The 24343-nt window shown below is 38.2% G+C and overlaps 1 protein-coding gene across 3 annotated transcripts in view; it reads left to right on the top strand.

Annotated features, from left to right (window-relative positions):
* Positions 1-24343, top strand: part of ACVR1C (activin A receptor type 1C) — a 63278-nt gene that overhangs the window by 7316 nt on the left and 31619 nt on the right. For all 3 annotated transcript variants that reach the window (XM_070731545.1, XM_070731546.1, XM_070731548.1), the window contains exon 2: positions 9360-9590. In XM_070731545.1, coding sequence (XP_070587646.1) covers positions 9360-9590 — 231 coding nt within the window. The remainder of the gene's footprint in view (positions 1-9359; positions 9591-24343) is intronic.

The following is a 24343-nucleotide window of genomic DNA, read 5'->3' as shown; positions in this document are numbered from 1 at the left end:
GTATTCACCTATAACCTTTCTCTTGACTTCAGTGTGCTTGATGTTGTCAGCTTGTTGGTCAGGTATTTTCTTCATCCAGATTCTTGATATTATTTCCATAGAGCATGTAAATTCCTGTAGTTTTCACTATTTTTCTCCTGTGGATGGCCAGAGTGGCACATCCAATGCAGTAGTTTGGCTATATATAAGGACAGTATTGAGCAGTGGTTCCATTTTAGCTGGTGTTTTTTCATACAGCTTCAGATTGTCCGTTAAAAGAGGTGGATAGCCTGACAGATATTTTTGTATTTAATAGCAATAGTCTGAGTTCTTTGATGTTGTTGACAGAGGAATTAATGCAACGAAAAGCAGTAGTGGTGATAGTAAATTTCTTTGAATGATTTATCTCTTGATATTAATTTCTCACCATTGACCCGGAACTATGTTTTATATTATGCCATTAATCTTTGCACAAAGCTTCTGATTGCTGTTATTTCTTACCCCTTGATTTTCTAGTCATGTGGCAGCAAGTTGAAGGCCTTCTTGTAATCAATCCCAGCTATTTCAGGTTGATCTTTTCTTACAGTTTTCCAAAATCATGTTGTCAATTAGGAGCTGATTTCAACTAGATAGAATAGAATAGAATGGAATGGAATGGAATAGAATAGAATAGAATTCTTTATTGACCAAGTATGATTGGACACACAAGGAATTTGTCATTGGTGCATATGCTGTCAGTGTACATAAAATAAAATATACATTTATCAAGAATTATGAGATACAACACTTGATGATTGTCATAGGGTACAAATAAGCAATCAGAAAATATTCAATATTAATATAAATTGTAAGATACAAGCAACAGGTTATAGTCATAAGTGGGAGGAGATGGGTAATAGGAATGATGAAAAGACTAATAGTAATAGTAATGCAGCCTTAATTAATCATTTCATAGGGAATTATTTGTTTAGCAGAGTGATGGCATTTATTTAATCATGAGGGAATTATTTGTTTAGCAGAGTGATGGCATTCAGGAAAAAAACTGTTCTTGTATCTAGTTGAAACAATTTCTATCCAGGATGCAAGGGGTCAGTAAATATTTTCACAGGCCTCTTTTTGACTCGTGCAGTATAATGGAAGGCAGGTTGGCAGTAATTGTTTTTTCTGCAGTTCTGATTATCTTCTGAAGTCTGTGTCTGTCTTGTTGGGTTGCAGAACCAAACTAGACAATTATAGATTCTGTTGGACTAAATTAGCTACCGTACAATGTCAGTTAGCAATTTAAAAATTGTTGATAATTATATAACTGACCTGTAGTTTCTAGTGCTGACCCTTTTGTTGGATCTTTCATTACCAGGTAGGTTTTGCCAGATGTTAACCAATCTTCAATTTCACTTCCTTGCAGTATGTTGTGAAGTTGCTTGACAAGAATGTGTGTAGACCAGTCACATGTTTTAACCAAAACCATAAAATGTATCTTCACTTGATAATGACCAATTCTTGATCTTCATTACCATTTTCTCCACCATTTATTGTTATTACAAATTACAAACTTATCATTGTAGCTTCTTCCCCCCCCTCTACTTTCTTTATCCAAGGTGCATTCTTGTTATGTTTCTTTGAGTTGTACCATAGCCATGCCCAGAATTGTACTGTTTCTTCTTTGTCAGATATTGACTAATTAATTATGCTCTTTCTGTTGATGGATTGGTTGAAATATTTCTAATTTGACAGAAATGGAGATTCCATGTGCAGTTTGAGCTTTGTATGTACTGATTTCTGTGGCTGTGGCTATTATTTTCTGCTTTATTATTTTTAGTACTTCCTTGTCTCTAGTTAATATTTCATTATTATATATGCTTTCGACTTCTTGTTCTTCAGATTTATTTGTTCTAGCTTTTCTCCTTGTTTGTTGATAAACAAGTTGCACCAACAAGTTGTGCTGCATGTTAGTTGGTTCATTACTTGCAATGAGCTGGTGCTCACGTTTGATATTACAGTACAGTAATCTTTTAATATTTGTTCTAGCTATTTCTTCAGAACAAGCTTCAATCCAGGCAACTTTATTCAGTTGCTTTTGTGCTGTTCTAGATGCCATTCTTTGTTTTGATTTCTCTTGTATTTTTGTTTTTGGGTTATTGTTGTTTGGTTTGAGAGCTTTATTCTTTCTGAGGAGAAGGCAGAGGAGAGGGTGCTTGGACTAGGAATGAAAACAATGCAATACCTTATGTTGGCTTTCTCTACTGCTGTCTCCCTCAATTTGCCCTTAAATCTGAGCTACTTCTGTTAAGGTTTTAATTTCTTTGCCCTGGTTTCAATTTTGCTCTATAATAAACATGGACACTTCTGATTATTCATTATCTGAATTCCTAACATTGAATTCAATCTTTAATCTGTGTTTTATGTTGATCTTTTGTAGCACGAAAGGAATATGGGATGATAGAAATACTTTACTGGATGAAACTAAGGGTGATCAGCATTTAGTTGCACTTCCATTTTGTGACCAGAGATAAACGGGGGAAACTCGCAAGGAGGTCATGGCCACCTCTTTCCCACACTGCTGCATAATAAGCCAACTAGCAATTCAAATTCTGAAATAGCTCATATGGTATATACAAAACGTTAACCAAATAGAGTAGGAACGTACTGAACTTTTTCATAACTGTCATATAACCTTGTCATATGGCAAAATTGCTGTTTTAATTGCTAAAAGGAAAACACGTTTCTGGGGCAAAAGAGCAAACTCATCTTTAGCTACTACTGAATGCTAAAATAAATATTGGTTAGTAAAACTTATGTCTTGTTCCAGAGTTGGTTTCAGGGAGAATGAAAGTCCATGAGTTCAAAAATCCACCAAGGGGATGTGCCTTATTAAATGTTGTTATGTTAAATATTTTATATATGTTTCAAATAGGGTTTTTGTCTGAGGTTCTGTAACAATTTGTTTCTTTTCTAATAAATGTTGCTAAGCATGTAATAAAAAGAAGGGAGATTCAGGTTCTTAGCCTGTATGAAACTTGAAAGCTGCTAACTGGGTGATTTTTCACTAGCCCTTTGCTTCTAACCCTAGACTGATAGTTGAAAAACATTTAATAAGGCACATCCCCTTGGTGGATTTTTGAACTCATGGACTTTATAGTAAACCATACTAGACTAGGTAGTAGATTAGAGTCTTAAATTCAGAAAACTATATCCTTCGGTGGATTGATTCAGGTTGAGATAGATAGACAAACAGATAAATAGATTGATGACAGAAGTTCAGTAAGATAATTTGAAGGCCCTTTTGATGTCATTGATAAATTTCTATGCAAAGTATAGTTTTGCAAAGTCCAGCTGGGAAAGAAAATAGAAGAAAAGAGATTCAGAAAAAGGCAGACAAAATGGTAGTCCTACCCCATTCCTCATTGTTCAAACATACCCGCCTGTGAGAAATGTGGTTCTTTTAAAATCACAAGCCAGAGACAAGAGATAGAACAATAGTCTGGAACAAAATGGCATTGTCCTCTACAACGAAACGTGTGACTCCACCTTAAATAGCCTGAGGACATGGCCCAGTAGCCAGCAGTGCTACTCATGAGTAATCCTCCCCCTGAGTAACCATTCTTGCCTCCTATACGCCCTGTGAGTCCTAGCATCAAGAAGAGGCTCCTCCTCTTCTCTTGAATCACTCATCACCGGAAGTGCAGAAGGCCCCAGCTGTTCTTCAACCTCTGACACCACGTCTTCTTCACTCTCAGGCTCAGGTACCAGGAACACAGGCTGCTTGTACTGCGCCACCATTGCCTCTGGGTTCTCTGGATCCATTGCTAGTTGTGCAGGACATGAATGGGCCATAACAATGCCATGCAATTTTCAATCAACATTATTTTAGTCTTCTTTTGGATGTTTTTTCAACCTGTCTACAACCTTGGGATTTTGTAGTCATATCCCAATCAAGTATCAATTAACTATGAGTATTCTTAGTTTTTTCAGATCAGATAAGATTGGCTGGGTGCCACTACTTCATGATTACTTGAATACAAAAAAGGAACATACACAAGAAAGTAATTTTAATAGGAAGCTGTAGGATTTGTGAGCTTCGCAATTTAGCAAAGTATCAGGCTACTTGCAAACCAATTGTAGAAACCATAGAAATTTCTAAACAGGAGAATATGATGTTCTGTTCAATTTATGATAAAGAGCATCAAAATATTTTCAAGGAATATAGAATTTGAAGTAATTTGTGGACTCATGTTTTGTAATTTAATTGACCTTTTAGGCATAGCATAGAAATTATGTTGAAGGGATATTGAATGGCAAATTATATAGGAACAAGCATGAGTCACTTCATGGAAAAAGTGACTATAAATGTTTTCCAAGCAGTAAAATATAGTATAGAAATATTCAGTAAACAAGTACATGCTCATAGTTGAGTAATGTTGAAATGTTGTTTCAAAGTCCATTAAGCTTATCAGCAAGCTTTCTGGGCAAAAATAGAATTTTTTTTTAAAAGATCACTTTTTAGTTTAAGAATTGCTACAAGGCTGTCTTTTATGACACATCTATATTCTGTTATTTTTGGAGTGGAACATAGCTCTGCTCATCTATAAATGCTAGCACGAATTTCATTGCCAGACAGTGGCTTGTTTCAAGAAGCAAGAAATCCTAGCTTCATACATGCCAAAATATATTTGGGAATATCTTTTCATTAGATTAGATTAGATTAGATTTATTGGATTTATATGCCGCCTCTCTCCTTAGACTCGGGGCGGCTCACAACAATGGTAAACAAAACATAGTAACAAATTTAATATTTCGCAATCTAAATTACAGTTTTAAGTTAAAAAAACCCAAAAGAACCCCAATATATAAAAAACATACACACAATCGAATCATACACAAAACTACATGGGCAAGGGGGAGATGTTTCAATTCCCCCATGCCTGACTGCAGAGGTGGGTCTTAAGGAGTTTCTGAAAGGCAAGGACGGTGGGGGCAATCCTAATCTCTGAGGGGAGCTGGTTCCAGAGGGTCAGAGCCACCACAGAGAAGGCTCTTCCCCTGGGTCCCGCCAGACGACATTGTTTAGTTGACGGGACCCGGAGAAGGCCAACTCTGTGGGACCTAACCGGTCACTGGGATTCGTGCGGCAGAAGGCAATCCCGGAGATATTCTGGCCCGATGCCATGAAGGGCTTTATAGGTCATAACCAACACTTGGTCATGTTGTAAGGAATATCCTTCTGGGTTCAGAATCTGGGTTCAGTGGGGGAAAAGACAGTGGATTCATGGAAGTTGCTTGGAAAGAAGTTTAATGGTAGACAGGAGTACATTGCTTGAGCTCCAGAACAGAAAAGTTGGATCACATGCTTCCAGATGTTGGGTGAAGATAAAGGGGAGGAAAAGATGCATTTTACGCCCTCTTTTGGGCCCCACCCCAGAGTTTCCTTTTCCTGTATAAGAAATGCACTCTGATTGGTGGTCAGACTCCCATGAGTTGCAGGGGCAACTCTGTAGGCTGTGGTTTTGAGTTCAACTTTGGGCGAGCCTTTCTGGGTGATGTAATGAAAGGGCTTTGGGCAATTCCTAATATGGCTCTGTCTGAAGGAGGTAGATCTTTGTTATGTAGAATACACTGGTCCAGGCTATTAAGGGGAGAGGATGAGTGAGCTGAGCCATTTTTTGATGGCACATTGACAAATATGGGGGCTACTAAGTGAGTCATTTTCCTGGCTAAAAGCATGTTTCTCAGCCATGCTTATGGATATAGAATATCCAGCCAGGGATATTGTATACAATATTTAGCCAGGGATTCTATATAATATTCTATCTTTTTAATATTCCCTAAAATATTTTATTCCTCTAGGAGAGGGATAGGTGCTAACTTCCTACAGTCAAACCAAGCCCCTACTCCTTAGTTTAATATCAAATTCAAAACAGGTAACTATGCCTTCATGTGACATTTGACTAGGTCACCAATTCACTACTGCAGATGAGAAAGGTCCTTGAGGTAATAGATTGTTGGCTTTCTTTCTTAGCTGCTCCTGCATTGCAGTTCTGTGATGTGGTCAAAGGCAGAGTCAGAGTTTGCATATCACATTAAACCTGTTGGCAGAAGTGATTTCATATAATGCTTTACTATCCCAAACATATAATGGATAACTCATATTTTTACAACACGTGGTTTAGCACAGTTGGTAAGTCTAGGTTTTTAAAGTGCAAAGTACACAACTATTTCAATGTTCTCTAGTCCTACTAAAGTCTTCTGATTTTATTTATATGAGATGGAGAGATCAAACTGTAGCTTGAAGATCACCAGTGGCTCTCAGGCAATACATGCACAATTTTTGAGCTATGAAGCACCCAAACTGTTTTGCAGTCTTCTCATTCCTGAAAGATGCTAACAGATTACAACCTCAAAGGACAATGGGGAAGTGTGTAACAGCCGGGAGAAAAAAAGCAGAAGTTGCTTTGTAGCTGTAATTTACTTGAGAAGGAGATAGGAGATGGCTACTGGAGAGTGGGAGGAGGTTTAAATGATATGGAGAGGGAAACAACACAGCCCCAAAGGAGTAATCACAAGACAGTGGAAGAAGACAGAAAATAAGTTAACAATGCCTGGAAAAGAGCGATAGTCACTTAGTGCTGTATTTTTCAGAGAATCATTGTTTTGTCAGGCTACCAAGAATTAGGCTTTTCCATAAATTTCTGCATATGAAGAAGGAGGAGAAGAAGAAGAAGAAGGAGGAGGAGGAGGAGGAGGAGGAGGAGGAGGAAGGGGAGGAGGAGGAGGGGGGAAAACTCTGGGCTATAAAACAAAAAGAGTTCTAACATTTGCATCAGTATTGTACTTGGGTATTGAATTAGATGTTTCCATCAAGTCTGTTGCTTCCTACTACAATAGAAATAAAGATAATTAAGAAATTTAATAATAAGAAAAATATAAATGGTTATGGTATTGTAAGTCAGATAGAGCTTGGCTTTGTGGCAACCAATGACTTGCAGGATCTGAATTGTACTGTGCATCCGAGCTTCTTCCTCATTAATGGAGCAAAATTATGCCTTTCATGACTACAATCCAAAGATTATAAAGGCAAAAGTTCCATTAAGATATCTATGAAAGTTATCTCCCAACACATTTTTAAAGTATTAGCAAAGGATATAATATAATATAATGTACCAAAGACAAATTCCTTGTGTGTCCAATCACACTTGGCCAGTAAAGATGGGACAGACCACTGCCAGGGTGGGCCATCCTCCCTCCCAGTCCCAGAGCACTTTCTTCCTTCTCCCGCCATCAAGAAAAAGAAAGAAAGAAGGAAAGAAAGAAAGAAAGAAAAAGGAGGGTGGAGACACAAGAAAAAAAGGCAAAGAAAGGAAAGGGAAGGAAAGGAGGAGGGAAAAAAAGAAAGGAAGAGAAAGGGAAAGAAGAAAGAAAAAAGGAAGGCAAGGAGGAAGGAAAGAGAGAGAGAGAGAGAGAGAGAGAGAGAGAGAGAGAGAAAAATAAAGATAGAAAATCTTATGACCACAATTGAGCCCAAAAGAGCAAGAGCTTAGTTAAATAAGCTTAGTTAAGTGAGTTTCACCACATTTTACAATGTTACCTGACTGCCACAGCCACCTGAAGCCATACCCACCTGACCTCCAAGCTACACCCACAAAATAAGCCCGCCCCCAGAACTGGTAGTAAAAAATTAGAACCCAATCCCTGTGTAAGGGATTAAAGTTGCTTCCATTTCCCATGTTATCCCATCATCTTCAGTGCTGATTTGAATATGTGTATGTAGGCTTACTGCCATAATTGCCTGCTAAATTTTTATAATAATAAATAGTTTGGCTTCTATCAGCTCTCTAAAATCCTTTGTATGAGAACAAACCTGATCATTGGGAGCAGATCTGATGCAAATGGAGCTTTCAAACTCCATTTAATGGACTAATGGTTGCTTAATTGTATAGAGTTTGTTAAAATCAATGCGGTTTCCTCATTGTCTCCATCTTTAAACCAGGCATGTCCAGCCCATGGGCCGCATGTGTCTTTGGACAGCTAGTATTGTCATGAGTCCTCACAAAATTGTAAACTTTTAACATTATTATGTGATTTATATATATGTTAACTATGCTATATATTTTATGTGAGGCCCAAGACATTTCCCCTTTGTTCAAAGTGGCCTAGGCAAGCCAAAAGTTTGGATACCCATGGCCTGGATGAAATCTTGCTTTGGATTCATGGCTTTAATTTAGGATTTTGATGTTAGGATAAACTGCATCTCCCTCAAAGACACTGTATAAAAACAAGTTATTTGAAATATAGGTAGTCCTTGACTTATGAAAACAATGTCTGTTGTTAAGTGAGGCATTTGTTAAGTGAGAGTTTTGCCCCATTTTACGACCTTTTTTCCCCTTCGTTGTTAAGTGAACTGGATTCCCCATTGACTTTGGCAGTCAGAAGATCACAAAAGGTAGACATATGACCTTGGGACACAGCGACAATTATGAATACGAACCAGTTGGCAAGCATCTGAATTTTGATCCCATGTTCATAAGGATTCTGCAAAGGTCATAAAATGGTGTGAAAATTTATTATAAATCACTTTTTCAGTGCATTATCACTTTGAACGATTACTAAATGATCTGTGGTTAAGTCAAGGTCTACCTGTATATTAGATCTGTTTTTTTAAATTCTAAACAATTTCATCCTGCTATCCCTTTTTTCAGTCAAATCTGTCCGACTTCCATGTAGCCTCAAGCAGTATTCCCTCTAATTTTTTGGGGGGGTGGGCGGAAAAGTATAGTGTCTGAGCGGCAGTCCCTTCGGGACTGGGCGGCACAGAAATAATAAGTAAGTAAGTAAGTAAGTAAGTAAGTAAGTAAGTAAGTAAGTAAGTAAGTAAGTAAGTAAGTAAGTAAGTAAGTAAGGAAGGAAGGAAGGAAGGAAGGAAGGAAAGAAAAGAAAGAAAGAAACAAACAAACAAAAAACCCACCCTGTTTTGCCTCAGAGAATTTCAAAATAAAATACTGTACTGTGTGTCTATAACAGTGAGCTCATAATAGGGCAACTCTATCAATATCAAAATGCCATTTAAATAGTTGAGCTAGTTTCAAACTAGATTTTGATTTTCTTTCTCTCTTCCTTACTCCCATTCTTTTTCTTTCTCTTTTCCTTCCTCTCTTTTTTCTATCTGTTTCTCTCTCTTCCTCTCTCTCTCCTTCCCTCTCACTCTTTCCCTCTCAGCTTCTGGGCAGGTTTGGAAAACTCTGAGTTGATGATGATTTTTAAGTGAGCGATTGCTCACTGCTCAGCTTAGAGGGAACTATGGCCTCAAGTAATATTGCCTGGGTTGGGAATATTCTGTGGATTGTTTGTGGCATTATTGTCTACCAAAGACTTAATTATCATTTCAGGCTTAACATGTGTGTGCCAATTGTGTGAAAAAACAAACTTCACTTGTGAAACGGAGGGAGCATGTTGGACTTCTGTCATGCTAACGAATGGTCGGGAAGAAGTAATAAAGGCCTGTGTTTCCCTACCGCAGCTGAAGGCACAGATCTTCTGCCATGGTTCTAAGAATGTAGCCAGGAGAGAATGCTGCTTCACAGATTTCTGCAACAATGTCACCATTTACCTGCCCACAGGTAAGTCCTTTTTGTTGGTATGGTGAGGACAGTCTTGTCACATCTATTTGGACCTAAACTCAAAATTATGCAGTGTGATTTATTTCTGAATGAAGAGTTGGGTTGCGTGTTAAAGCTAAAACAAGCTTTTTTTGTTTGTGTTTATTAATGAAATAATATCATTTCATTGAAATTATGTATACATTTAAACTACGAGAAATACTATGATTTTACTACAGGTATTTCTTTAAAAAACTTGAAACAAGATTCTGATTTTTTTGTTCATGCTTGTATAGACATAGCTGGCTTGAGCCTTATTTTATTATTTATTAGATTTGTATGCTGCCCCTCTCCGTAGACTCAAATTGAATTGGCACACCTATAGTGATGATCAATCAATCAATCAATCAATCAATCAATGTTCATAGGTTAGTTACACAGTAGTATTTTATATCCCAATTGTCAAGATAAATCTTGTAAATCAGTCTTACAAAATGAACATCATATCATTCCCATTCCCAATGTTTTGTATAAAGGTTGATTATTATACAGGTGTATAATAATAACCTTGACTTACAACCATTTGTTTAGTGACTCATCATTTTTTGCACTTAACAACCATTGCAGAACTCCCAGGGTCAGGTGATCAAAATTTGGATACTTTGCAACCGGCCTATATTTATGTCGATTGCATTGTCCCAAGGTCATGTGATCATCTTTTGCAACCCTCTCATAGGCCAATTGAGTCAATGGAGAAGCCAGAAACCCTGTTATTAACTTAACAATTGCAATGATTAACTTAACAAGTATGACAAGAAAAGTCATAAAATGGGCAAAATTTACCTAACAATTATTTTACTTAGCAATGGAAATTTTAGTCTCAATTGTGGTTGCAAATTGAGGACTGCTGTAATTTAGTTCAAGTTTTCATTTAATGAATTTCTGTGTAGTTCAAATTTCAGTTCAATGAGAAGATTTAAATAAGAGGAGGAACAGAAGCCTATGACTTCAATCTGCAATCAAGTCTTCAGTCTGCCAAACATAGCCTGCCCCACTTACTCCTGCCCTAGAAACTTTGTTCTGAGTTTGAGGAGTCAGTTGTAAGACTTGGTTTGATCATATGTGAGCTCAGCATAGAGGTCTTAAGAGATGCCAGGAAATCATAGGCATGTATTCCAGCCAATTCCTAGTTTAGAATAGAATAGAATAGAATTTTATTGGCCAAGTGTGATTGGACACACAAGGAATTTGTCTTGGTACATATGCTCTCAGCGTACATAAAATTAAAATATACATTTGTTAAGAATCATGTGGTACAACACTTAATGATTGCCAGGGGTCAAATAAGCAATGAAGAAACAATCAATATTAATAAAAATCTTAGTATACAAGCAACAAGTTACAGTCATACATTCCTAAGTGGGAGGAAAAGGATGATAGGAATGATGAGAAAAACTAGTAGAAATAGAAGTGCAGATTTAGTAAAAAGTTTGACAGTGTTGAGGGAATTATTTGTTTAGTAGAGTGATGGTGTTTGGGGAAAAACTGTTCTTGTGTCTAGTTGTCTTGGTGTGCAGTGCTCTGTATCTAGTTGAAACAGTTTGTGTCCAAGATGCGGGGGTCAGTAAATATTTCCCCCGCCCTCTTTTTGATTCGTGCAGTATACAGGTCCTCAATGGAAGGCAGGTTGGCAGCAATTGTTTTTTCTGCAGTTCTGATTATCCTCTGACGTCTGTGTCAGTCCTGTTGGGTTGCAGCACCAAACCTGACAGTTATAGAGGTGCAGATGACAGACTCAATGATTCCTCTGTAGAACTATATCAGCAGCTCCTTCGGCAGTTTGAGCTTCCTGAGCTGGCGCAGAAAGAACATTCTTTGTTGTGCTTTTTTGATGATGTTTTTGATGTTAGATGACCATTTTTGGTCTTGAGATATGATAGAACCTAGAAATTTGATACTGTGTTGTCTAGTATTGTGAGAGTTGGAAGGGTGGAAGGTTTCTCCTAAAGTCTACCACCATTTCTACGGTTTTGAGCGTGTTCAATTCTAGATTCAGACCACAAGGATAGTTGTTCAACTTCCCGTCTGTATGCGGATTTATCATTGTCTCGAATGAGTCCGATCACTGTTGTATCATCTGCAAACTTCAGTAGTTTAACGGATGGATCGTTTGAGATGCAGTCATTAGTGTATAGAGAGAAGAGAATACACAGCACCTGTGCTAATTGTACATGTATCTGATGCGATTTTTCCTAGCTTCACCTGCTGCTTCCTGTCTGTTAGGAAGCTTGTGATCCACTTACAAATGTGTTCAGGTACCGCTAGCTGATTTAATTTGGTTAAGAGAATGTCTGGTATGATGGTATTGAATGCGGAACTGAAGTCTACAAAGAGGACCCTAACATAGGTCATTGGAGATTCAAGATGTTGAAGGATGTAGTGTAGAGTCATATTAACAGCATCATCTGTTGATCTATTTGCTCGGTATGCAAATTGCAGGGGATCTAACAGTGGATCTGTGATGGTTTTCAAGTGGAACATCACTAGTCTTTCAAAGGTTTTCATAACTACAGATGGTAGAGCAACTGGTCTGTAGTCATTCAGTTCCTTGATGGAGGGCTTCTTCGGCACTGGGATGATAGTAGAGCATTCGAAGCAGGAAAGAACATAGCACAGCTCTAGTGATTTATTGAAGATTTGGGTAAAGATGGGGGCCAATTGGTCAGCACAGACTTTTAAGCAAGAAAGAGTTCTCTTGTCTGGGCCTTGTGCTTTTCCAGGCTTCTGTGTGTGAAATAGATGGTTCACTTCCTTTTCTGTGATCACTAGGGGTTGTAAACCCAATTTTGAAGTGTAAATAGTAAAATCTATGGTTAGTGTGTCAGTGTTCCAAGTAACAGACCCAATTCAATCAAAACTGTGAGACTTGGGGTTTCCTCAAAACACAGCTGGTGAAAACCTGACTCTGAAAGATCCAAGGTTTTCCCCACCCAAGTCAAACACCAAAATTCTTTTCCCCAGTCTCCACGTCTGCCACATGGTCCGATCAAGTCACCATCCCAACTCCTATAGGCTTCAGTCCATGCCTCTGCAGCACCTTGTGGGGATGCACTTGATTCATAGGAGAAAGAATTTTATTTTGACTACAAGTCCCCAGCTATCTCTATGCCCCCTCCCTTTACCTTTGGAGTCTTCAGAGAGGGGCGGCATACAAGTCTAATAAATAACAACAACAACAACAACAACAACAACAACTCCAACCAGCCTCACTGTGGCAGCCCCAAAGATGCTCCAATATAGCTTCAGGACTGACACAATGTCTGCAGCAATAGCAATAGCACTTATATAGTGCTTCACGGTGCTTTAAGTAGTTTACAAAATCAGCATATTGACTCCAACAATTTGGCTCCTCATTATACTTACCTCAGAAAAATAGAAGGCTGAGTTAACCTTGAGCTGGTGAGATTCAAACTGCCAAATTGCAGTCAGTCAGCAGAAGTCGCCTGCAGTACTGCATTCTTACCACTGCCCCTCCGTGGCTCTTGCTTGTAATTACCTTGATTCTGATTCAGAACAAATGTTTGCCCTCTGAAAAATTATGTAACCATGTTTCAATATTGTCAAGGTGAATTGTTAGAATTGTAAGCCACATGTTTATACGATGTGAGAACATTATACTTTGTCATTATCTTTCTTCACATAACTGCTACATAGTAAGATCTTAAGGACAAAAATGTGTACACAAGATTCATTTGCATTTTTACTTAGGGCTAAATTCTTTTACACTAAGTGGAACTTATTCTAATGAGCATATACTGTACATCGGGAGTGCAGCCAAAATCTTATCAAACAAGTAAGCACTTATACTGTCTTGTTAGAAGGATTTTTGTTGAAGTTTCCAAAACCTTTGTTAAGGGCAGCTTTGAGGCACTGTTGTACAATAGGAGGTCTGATAAAACATTTCCTTATCCATTTTGTATTGCTTAAACATCTCCTGAGGTTTTATTTTCATACTGTATTTATTTTGTGGTTAATGTTTAATAATTTTTGACTTCTTGCTTCAGTATTAAATGTTGCTTGACGACAATAGTTTTTAAAATGTTTATTTTAGTAGCTCAAGAATGTATTTCTAAAATTCAGTCTAACATCAATCTTTTAAACATCAGAATTAAGCATGATAGACAAACCTATAATAATTAGAGGTTTATTTAGGTTACAGGAAGAAGCTGTTAATGAATTGAATTCCCCCCCCTGCTGTACAGCTATTATCTAATACCATTTAATCAGGGAGCATTAATGTTGTGCCACACTTCCATAAATTGCCTAAATATGTATGCGACTACAGTACATTCATATTTGCATAGGAAAAATAGGAATATTGAAATAAACGTTTCCTGGCAATCTTTATATTTTGACAGTGAAAAGATGTATATGTATAAAACTACTAAGTGAAATTTTTATCTAACTTAAATACTGAAACATTCTTTTCTCCTTCCTCAATGGCAATTCAGATCAAATCTTGTAAAGGAAGACTTGTTCACTCACCAAATATTTTTTGCTGGACTATTTTATGGTTTTAATATCACTTACTGTTTTGACTCCAAAATTATAAGCATTATTTTAGGGACATGACAACTGTTGGAATTAAATTGGATTAATCTCCCCTATTACCTATAACCTTGCATGCTGAATATTGGGTTTCAAATAAGATAAATAGCTTTGACATGGGAAAACAAAAATAATGTAATAAGAAGATACATGGTAAATGCTATTTTATTTATTTATTTATTCATTTGTTTGTTTATTTGTTTGTTTATTATTTGTTTATTTGTTTATTATTTATTTGTTTATTTGTTTATTTATTTGTTTATTTGTTTATTTGTTTGACTTATATGCCACCCCTCTCTGTGGCCAGGGACTGTCGTTACTTTAATTTTAATTCAGAACAAGTATTCTTAGCGACAGTTCTAAGTTACGAGAGACTCCACAAAAGCTACTTATGGCCCAATTTCAAAGTTATGACTGCTGCAGGGGTCTGCAGTTATTCGCCCATATGCCCAACCACAGAGATACAGTATTATAGTGCTGACCCACCCACTCATTACACACCGCTGGGTTCTTGTAGGCACCTGTCCACTAAAGGGAGATCAGGAGGGATATAGCATGTGCCAATCAGGCAGAATTTAACAATCCTGGATTTTTTTAACAGCTGCTTTGAGGGAGAACAAGGGGCGGAGTCATTAAGTCAGGCCATTTTGCTTATTGGCCATAATGGCATGCAATCATAATAGTCAGGCTCCATTACAGTGACAGTTCAAGGACTACCTGTATCAGTGTTGGGCTCCTCCCAGTTTGGACCAGATCACCCGAACCATTATTAACCTGCTGGTGATGTAATTTTGGCATCCTGGATCTGGTTCTGTCTGTGCTGGTCTGTGTGCTGCTGCCAACTTTTTTTTAAAATTATTTTTGGTGATTTTTTTTCTCGGATGCCAAAAGGGTACGTGCGCACCTGTGCCCACACCCATTTTGCAATGTTCTCCCCAAATTCATGTACCCATCACCCCTATGCACTGCCCCCCCCTCCTCATATGCACAGGTCTCACTGAAGTCTCCAGGAGTATTTTTCACCCTCCAGAGGCTTTACTGAAGCCTGTAGAGGATGAAAATAGCTTCCCCCACCCTCTGGAAGGCTGAATACCAGCACGCACATACACACTGGAGCTGACAAGGGCAATGCCCTGTGTGCCTTCAAATATAGGAGAGCAATAGGACAGGGGACGGAAGGCACTCTAGTGCAGTTGTACTCGCCCCTTACTGACCTCTTAGGAATCTGGATAAGTCAACCATAGATAATCTAAGGGTAAATTGTTGGGGGTTTGGGGATGACACTATGGAGTCCGGTAATGAGTTCCACGCTTCGACAACTCGGTTACACACATGCCATAGGTTTGCATCACAGGGTTATAATATTCAAACACACTTTTGTCTTACCCCTGAATAGTTCCATTTTCTGAAGACTATAATTGTTTTTAAAATCTTGACACGTCTGAACAATAGCAAACCGTGAAATCTAATAATATCTCCATCATTCCATAACAGTATTATAGCCTATGGAATGAATTGTTTTGCAGAAGTGGGGTGATAATGTATAAATGAAACAAGAGACAATCTTTATCTAATGTTAGGTTAAGAATCCCCTTCTGATAAACTTTGGGCCATGGCCTTTATTCAAGCATTGTTAGCCTTTTGGGGAATGTTCTCATGGCAAACATGAGGAAGCAGGGCTGCATACTTATCATTGGTAGACAGTTTGTATTAAAATGATCCAACTTGCCCAGTGCTCTTTAGCCAGACTGGCAACATCTCCTGATGTGTTTCTCAGACTGACTTTCAGAGATCCTAACGTAAGTTGTTTGAAAAGTATTGCTTGCAGCCAAAGTTCCTAGAAATAAATATTGTAGGGGTGAATTGGGAACGGGAAAGTATATTTTAACAAAATTAGAATTTGCTGGGAACTTTTAAAATCATCTTTCTTCACCCATAGTCACCCAAATTATGACTCCTACAGTGCATATTTACTTCGTGTCAGCTGAGAGTGTGTTTTAATCACTGTTTGCAAGGTACTAAAGCTTTATTGTCAACAGTGTAAAAAGGGACAGGAAAATAAAGCCCTTCCTTCACATCTATTGACACCCTGGCAAAAATATTTACCATTATGTTTTAATATGTTTCAAAAGGAAATAAATCTGAAGGTTGTTATTATATATATATATATATATATATATATATATATATATATATATATATATATATATATATATATATATATATATATATATATATATAAACACACACACACACACACACACGTATGTATGTATGTAGATTGTTCTGAGTTCGGGTTTTGCCCCGTGTAATATTTTGAGTGTCTATGCGACGTTTCGGTGAAATCACATTCACCATCATCAGGCTGAAGTTGTAAGCTTCGTGCTGCTGTAGATATCTACAGCATATCTACAGCAGCACGAAGCTTACAACTTCAGCCTGATGATGGCGAATGTGATTTCACCAAAACGTCACATAGACACTCAAAATATTACACGGGGCAAAACCCGAACTCAGAACAATCTACATACATATACATATAAACAATCTACATACATATAACCATGAAAATCTATGAATATATATATATATAATATTATATAAATACTTTCTCACACAGCAATTGGCCAGCAGAATGCCTCAAACTACACTTTAAACCATCAGTTTCTCCAGGGCAGGAAGAATACTAAAATGATTGTTTTGATGAGACAATATTTTCTTCTGCCTTTGCTCCTTGGCTTAAATTATACTTTGATTAACTTCAAATTAACATTATTACTGATCTTTGTCCCATGGGTCCTTTCTGATAGCTGCTTTCAATTCAGAGCTAATTATGTTTACACACAAGATTTACTATATGATTTCCCGAATCGTAGAGACAAAAAATATTTTTGTGGGTTCCCCCCTCCCCCCCCCCATGTATTGATGTAATGTAGCTGTCCAACACAAGATACACCAAAGATGACAAACAGCTCCTTATGGTATACCAACCAGAGAAGATCTGTTTGTCTTCTCGTTATAGATAAATGTGCATGCACACCTGTGTGTTTTGCTTTGTTTTATGTAACAGGGCAAATAGGAACTGGTCATGTGGGATGCAGTAAGTGGAAGTAAGTGGGAATGGAAAAGAGAGGCTGGCTATTTTCTTACAACTTTCAAAGAAAGTAATAAGTAGAAAAGAACATGATTGGTTCTACCCCATGTCAGTCATCCTTGCTTCCTTGTACATGCGAAGGAAAACTATGATAAATCCTTATATCTGGTGCTGCCATATTCTAATCAAGAATGTGTTATGGATATATTCTCTCTCTTTCTGTGTGTGTTTGTTTATAGAAATTATTCAATACTTTCAACTGCGCACATCAAAGTTTTTAGGTATCATGTTTAATAATCAATCACTATTATTTTACTATTAATTGTATTTATATATTGTTCTTCTGACTAAGCAGCTCAGATCATTATTCATAAATCTGACCTATTCGCAGTTTCATTCCCACATTGTACTCTTTGACCTGTACAGTTCCCCGAGAGAAAAATGTAAAACTTGTTCAGATGCTAACACATGGATATCAGGTAGCTAGTGCGGTGAGATGTAGGCCAAAGAAAGCCCCATGTTGATCACTGATGTAATTAATAGCTTCTTGCTTGACTTGAAGCAGAATGTGGAATTGAATGGAAAAGTGCATAATGTAAAAAGATTTTAAAAAACCCAACCCCCTTTTTTAAAAGCTTGGTGAAGAGATGGATTATCAAAACATATTATAAAGGCTGCAAAATGAAATAATAACATGGATAGGTAGGTTTACATTGTTGGTTCAGTGTTATAAATCTCTGGTCTGTTTTAACATATGCTTGTTAAAAAAATTATGTTCTAAGAAGGGGTTTTTTTTCTGCTGCTAATTAAAATTGGCTTACTACTGTTGCTGTGCGTTGATTTTATTGAGTCTATTTTCAGCTGCTTAGTAAAGAAATACTCCTCCTGTTGCCTAAAAATGACTTTAATCAACCGACTGCGGTCCCTATTTAAAGAAATCTTCTAAAACCATCACGCTGTTGTCAGATTATGTATCAAAATGAATGAATAAACAGCTCCTGGGTTTGAATCATGAACTAATAGGTAGGATTCAAAGAGGCAGAACTTGATTTCACTCCCTGCCCCCCACTGGTATCCATCAGTGGGTTCAGTTAATAAGTGAGAAATTAAGGCCTAGATTATATTGTTGCCTTGTTATGAGCTTGTGCTTATTCTTCTGCTCGATCCTTTGATGGCCTGTCTCTGGCTGTCATGGCGTAGAGTTAAAAATAGATTTGGCATTTAATGGATAGAATGTACTGTTTTCCAGGAGTTCCTTGTGGAGGTTGTTTTTCTCTCCAGAGCCAGGCATTCTCGATCAAACTCTCAGGAGATTTAAAGATTGAAATCTCAAGCATGCTTTCTTGGAAGTAAGTTCAGTTAAAATTAATGGCTGAAGCAAGTGTGTTGAGCGAGAGAGAAAAAGTGAAAAGTGAAACGTGCACCAGCCACCACCAGTCCAACCTGTGATTGTTCTGCTTGTAGTTATTCCTCTTGTGATATTAAATTTATCATGACACTGATGGACTGAGCTCGCTGGTTTGTATTAAATGATCAGAGACATTAATTAAAATAGTGATTAATGATGATTGAAACCATGTTCAAATTATGAGTTTTTGAAACTAATTATTTTTAAAAAATTAAATACCATAGGATGATGGTGAACCTTTTTTCACTCGGGTGCCAAAAGTGCGCATGCACTATTGCACAAACCTGTATGTTATCACATCAATAATTCAATGCTCCCCCCCTTCTCCCTGCTCCCCCCAAACATGCATGTTCCCCCTTATTCTGACATCTGGTGGGCCTGGTAGGCCTGCTTTTTTGCCCTTTCCAGGCTCCAGAGGCTTCCCTGGAGCCTGGGGAGGGTGAAAATGGCCTCCCCTGCCCCCCAGGCCTTCTAGAGGCTGAAAATGCCCTCTCAGAGCCTATGTATGAGCCAAAAATCAGCTGGCCAGCATGTGCAGGCATGCTGGAGCTGAGCTAGGGCAACTGCTCGCCTGCCAGCAGATATGGCTCCATGTGCCATCTGTGGCATGCGTGCCATAAGTTCGCTATCATAGCCGTAGGAGATTAGGTCTCTCAATTCATCAAGTAGTGCTTAGTTTTTAGAACAGACCCAATTGCAGCCCTACATAGCTGGGTTTTGATGTAAATTACAACTATATTTGTTCAGTGACTGTTGAGTTTCAACAGCACTGAAAAAAGTGACTTACGACTTCTTTTTTCACACAACCATTGCAGCATCCCTATGGTCAGATGCTGGGCAACTGACATGTATTTATGACAATTGTAATTTCCTGGGGTCAACTGATCCCCTTTTGTGACTTTCTGACAAGCAAAGTCAATGGGGAAACCAGATTTATTTACCAACTGGGCTACTAACCTAACAACTGCAGTGATTCACTTAAAAACTGTGGCAAACAAATGTTTCACTGATCAACATAGGTTTTGGGCACAATTGAAGTCATAAGTTGAGGACTTGTATCAGTATGCATGTACTGTAGGTTTAGTTCTCCTTTTTCCAGGAATAGATAGACCTGGATTATCAATTGATACATGAACTATACTCAAGGCATTGGAATAGTGAAAAAGAGATTCAGATCCCGAAGCACTTCAGAACTATGGATCTGTTCCTTCTAGGAGAGAGTAACCTCACTCTTACCTCTCTGGAAGGTAGACAGTCCTCAGAAAACATCTCTATTTTGCCTGGATGCATCTTTAATCTATGATTCCAATTTATTACCAACAGCATTCAGGAGAGTCACATCATTTCTGCAATGTACCACAGAAACATAATTTTGGATATTGTGGTTCCATAATTACGTGATTTGTAGATTAAGTTCTTGTAAATCAGAATAAGACTATCTTGCTTAATAACCTGTTTCCACACTGGGTCTAAAAATGCTACTATAGATATAAAAATATTATTTTTTCCTCCTTTTTTCCTCTAGCAAAATTTAGTTAGGTTGCAACCATGTTTAAATACACAACTGACAGGTCTTAATATCTTTTGACAAACCTGTCCTTTGTCAATATGTTTAGTTTCCTTTGAAGAAAATCTAAATGCCCATTACCTTATCTTGTAGCAGCAAAATCTGGCAATTTGTACATTTTTACATCATCTTTAGCAAAATAAATAAATGAACAAACAAATAAATAATTTATCTTATGAACACATGCTCAGAAGCAAAATCACCCTGGAGATACGCATGTGTGCATGCAAAACAACCCAAGCTGTGCATGCAGTACACTGCTAGTGGCAGGTTATAGCAATCTGCACCTGATATACATTATTTTTCTTCTCTTTGTTTTTTTGGATTCAATAAAAGCAAAATAAGCAAGTAAGCAAAAGGAGAAAAAGGAAAGGAAATAAAAGGAAAATAAGAATTTGTTGTGTGTTTGGATGTAGATGTATCCAGATGTGCATGTATCATCATGTATATTATATAGGAGAATATTATTATCTTCATTACATTGGGAGGTTGGCATATAATTTTTTTTAATTAGATTTGTATGCCGCCCCTCTCCGTAGACTAATTATAAGTAATTATAATAGTGAGTCCATCCACTGAGATCATGCATGCCCCAGAAGGCTAGCCTTCAAGGATGAAAAATGTTCCCTGGATTAGACTTTTATTTCTGGGGTGCTAAATAATCATTGGCTCGTGTACTTTGTGAGGCATTCTGAAGATCTTATCTATATTTATGTACTTTCAACATCACATAGATGAAAATTAAATACACATATACTACGTTTATATTTACACCAATAGAGAACATCACATCTAATTACTGATGTTTGCTAACTGATATTTTCTGCCATCTGAATGTTTTATTCATTTAATTTACAGTAGACTGTTATATGCATTAACTTTAAAGGTAATGTGTGTTAATGAATTAGCTGCAGTACTTTCCACCATACATGAAAATAATGACTAACCTTACAATGTATTTGTACTTAATATAGAGTAATTGACATTCAAATATAGACAGAGGCAAATAATTATCAGAATATATAGTTTAAATAGAACATTAGATTGATTTTAGGGAAGAGTTTTTGGGAATTCACAGGCACGTAAATGCTATGGTTCTTTAAATAGGTTTGTGTAATTTTTTTAGAATGTGTGTGGGGATGGGAAGGGAAGATGGAGAGGACCATAGAGCTATTTGGAATCTAACCAGATTTGTTAATTTCCTAGGTCAGTATTGCCAAATCCTTTTGGCAACGAGTGCCAAAACAGGAGCACATATGCACATTTGGGGAGAGCACTGGAAACCAGAAGAGCAGTTCCCTGGTGTGCACATGTGAAAGCACCAGAAAACAGAAGAGCAACTCCCTGGCATGCATGCTAACCAATGAACTTCTGGTCACATGCATGTCAGTCATCTAGTCTTCTGGTTTCTGGCACACATATGTGCGTGAAGACCACCATGTGTGCCAGGGAGCTGCTCTTCTAGTTTCTGGCACCCCTGCACCTGCAAAAACCAGCTGGCCAGTGCGCTGGAAGCCAGAAGAGCAACAGGCAACAGTTGGCGTGCCCAGAGAGATGGCTCTGTGTGCCACTTCCAGTACACATGCCATAGGTTCACCAACATGGTCCTATGGCAAACCTCCATAATCTGGTCCAACTCCTCTAGAGCAGATGAGCCTAGGTCCTAGGCATACATACTGTAAAATCATGTTTATTTTTACGTGAAAGGACCCCCCTTTGCTTGCAGCACCACTGCGGTGTCCTTTTTCGTAAAAATAACAATATTTATTTTTATGTGAAGACCTCCCTTTGAAGGAGCTGGGGAATCCCTCCCATGAAGAGATTCCGGGCGCGGAGCCTTGACGTCACCGGCAGGTTGCTAAGGACGCCAAGGTGATCACTTCCTGGATTCCATGGAATCCAGGAAGTGATCATCTTGGCATCCTTAGCAACTTGCCAGTATACGTGATGTCAAAGCTCCGCCCCTGGAATCTCTTGGTGGGATTCCCCATTCAGGTTCGGGTTCAGTTCGGGTTCGGCCGAATTTTGAGTAAATTTCGTCCAAACTTGCCGAACCCGAACACTGTTGGGTTTGCCCATCGCTAAACAACAGTAGTGCCAAAACCTGATGATGCTTGACCTGAATCTTCAGGTTATCCTGATAATCACAAGAGGCAAATGTTTAGTGGTTGCAAAAGATTGAACCACTCCGGCTTATGAAACATCCCATTTCAACTGCAAAGCTGCTCCTTCAGGCACAAATTAAGCCGTTTTGGGCATTATGGAAATGTTTAAACTTGAACAGATATGAAAAGTAAAATAGGGAATATCCTGACCAAAGGCCAAGTTTTAAATAATCCAGGACAGTATTCTCAGGTTAGTTAAAATTGGTTTGAAAATTGTGAACAATAGCAACTGAAACCTATCAACCTTTAACAACCTTGAAATTGTCAGCTGTGTGTGAATGCATTTTTGATATTAATATTTATATTATTAATACCAAAATAATATTATCTTATTAGTTTATTATTATTTTAATATTATGATATTAATATTTATATTATTTATAACATTTATAAATGATGTTCTTGATAGATCTAAAGGAAACTATGATTATGCCAAAATAATGTCAAACATCTACAGCAGTGTTTTTCAACCAGTGTGCCACGGCACACTAGTGTGCCGCGAGACATGGTCAGGTGTGCCGCGAAGCTCAGAGAGAAAGAAAGCAAGAGAGAGAGAAAGCAAGAGAGAGAGAAAGCAAGAGAGAAAGAAAGCAAGAGAGAGAGAGAAAGAAACAAGAGAGAGAAAGAGCAAGCGAGAGAGAAAGAGAACAAGAGAAAGAAAGAGAGAGAGAAAGAGAGAGAAAGAAAGCAAGAGATAGAGAGAAAGAGGGAGGAAAGGAGAGAGAGAGAAAGACATGGAGGTAGCGAGGGAGAGAGAAAGAGCAAAAAAGAGAGGAAGGAAGGAAGAAAAAGAAAGAGGGATGGAGAGAGAGAGAGAGAAAGAGGAAGGAAGGGAGAGAAAGAGGGAGGGAGAAAGACATAGACCGAAGGGGAGGAAGACAGAGAGAGAGAATTTTTTTGTCCAAACTTTTTGTAGCCCCCCCCCTCAATGTGCCCCAGGGTTTCATAAATGTAAAAAATGTGCCGCGGCTCAAAAAAGGTTGAAAATCACTGATCTACAGGATAACCACCATATTATGTATAACTGCTACAATAAGTACTATGGTAATTAATTTCTGACATCTGACCAAATAATACATGATGCTCAGGGGCAGATTCCCGATTCTTCCATTAGTGGTGCACTATGTGTGCAGCTTCGCATCTGCTGCGGAGGCGTGTCCCAATGAAATTTTGCTTCTGAGTATGCGCAGGGAGCAAAATCTCACAAGGGCACACGCATGCGCATGAGATTTCAGTGATTTTTTTTTGCTTCTGCACATGCACAGAAACAAAAAATCGCCAAAAACTCTCACATGCATCCCCTCATGAGATTTAGCTTCCTGCGCAGGCGCAGAAGCAAAATCTCACTTGGATGTGTGTACTTACCCACAGCGGAAGCGAAGCTGCGCGCATGGATCAATTTTTGTTACTTGTGTGCCATCCTTATCCATACCAGTAGCAACCCGCTACTGATATTACATTTGCATCACTTCATTATTTGCTTCCCAATATATGCCCATAGAGGTTTTGTAAAAAAAAAAATCTTTCTCATATAAATATTCCACATGGCCTTCATGTTTTAATATACAGTGGTATCTCTATGTAAGAACGCCTCTACTTACAAACTTTTCTAGATAAGAACTGGGTGTTCAAGATATTTTTTGCCTCTTCTCAAGAACCATTTTCCACTTACAAACCCGAGCCTCCGAAACCATAACCAGAAAAGGCAGGGAGAAGCCTCTGTGGGTTCTCTCTAGGAATCTCCGGGGAGAAAACAGGACCGGAAAAGACGGGGAGAAGCCTCTGTGGGGCCTCTCTAGGAATCTCCTGGGAGGAAACAGGGCCGGAAAAGGTGGGGAGAAGCCTCTGTGGGGCCTCTCTAGGAATCTCCTGGGAGGAAACAGGGCCGGAAAAGGCAGGGAGAAGCCTTTGTGGGGCCTCTCTAGGAATCTC

This window comes from Erythrolamprus reginae, chromosome 1 (assembly GCF_031021105.1).
Source record: "Erythrolamprus reginae isolate rEryReg1 chromosome 1, rEryReg1.hap1, whole genome shotgun sequence".
Taxonomy (NCBI): domain Eukaryota; kingdom Metazoa; phylum Chordata; class Lepidosauria; order Squamata; family Dipsadidae; genus Erythrolamprus; species Erythrolamprus reginae.
Note: the sequence above shows the minus strand (reverse complement) of the source record. Positions and strands in the feature narration are given on the sequence as shown.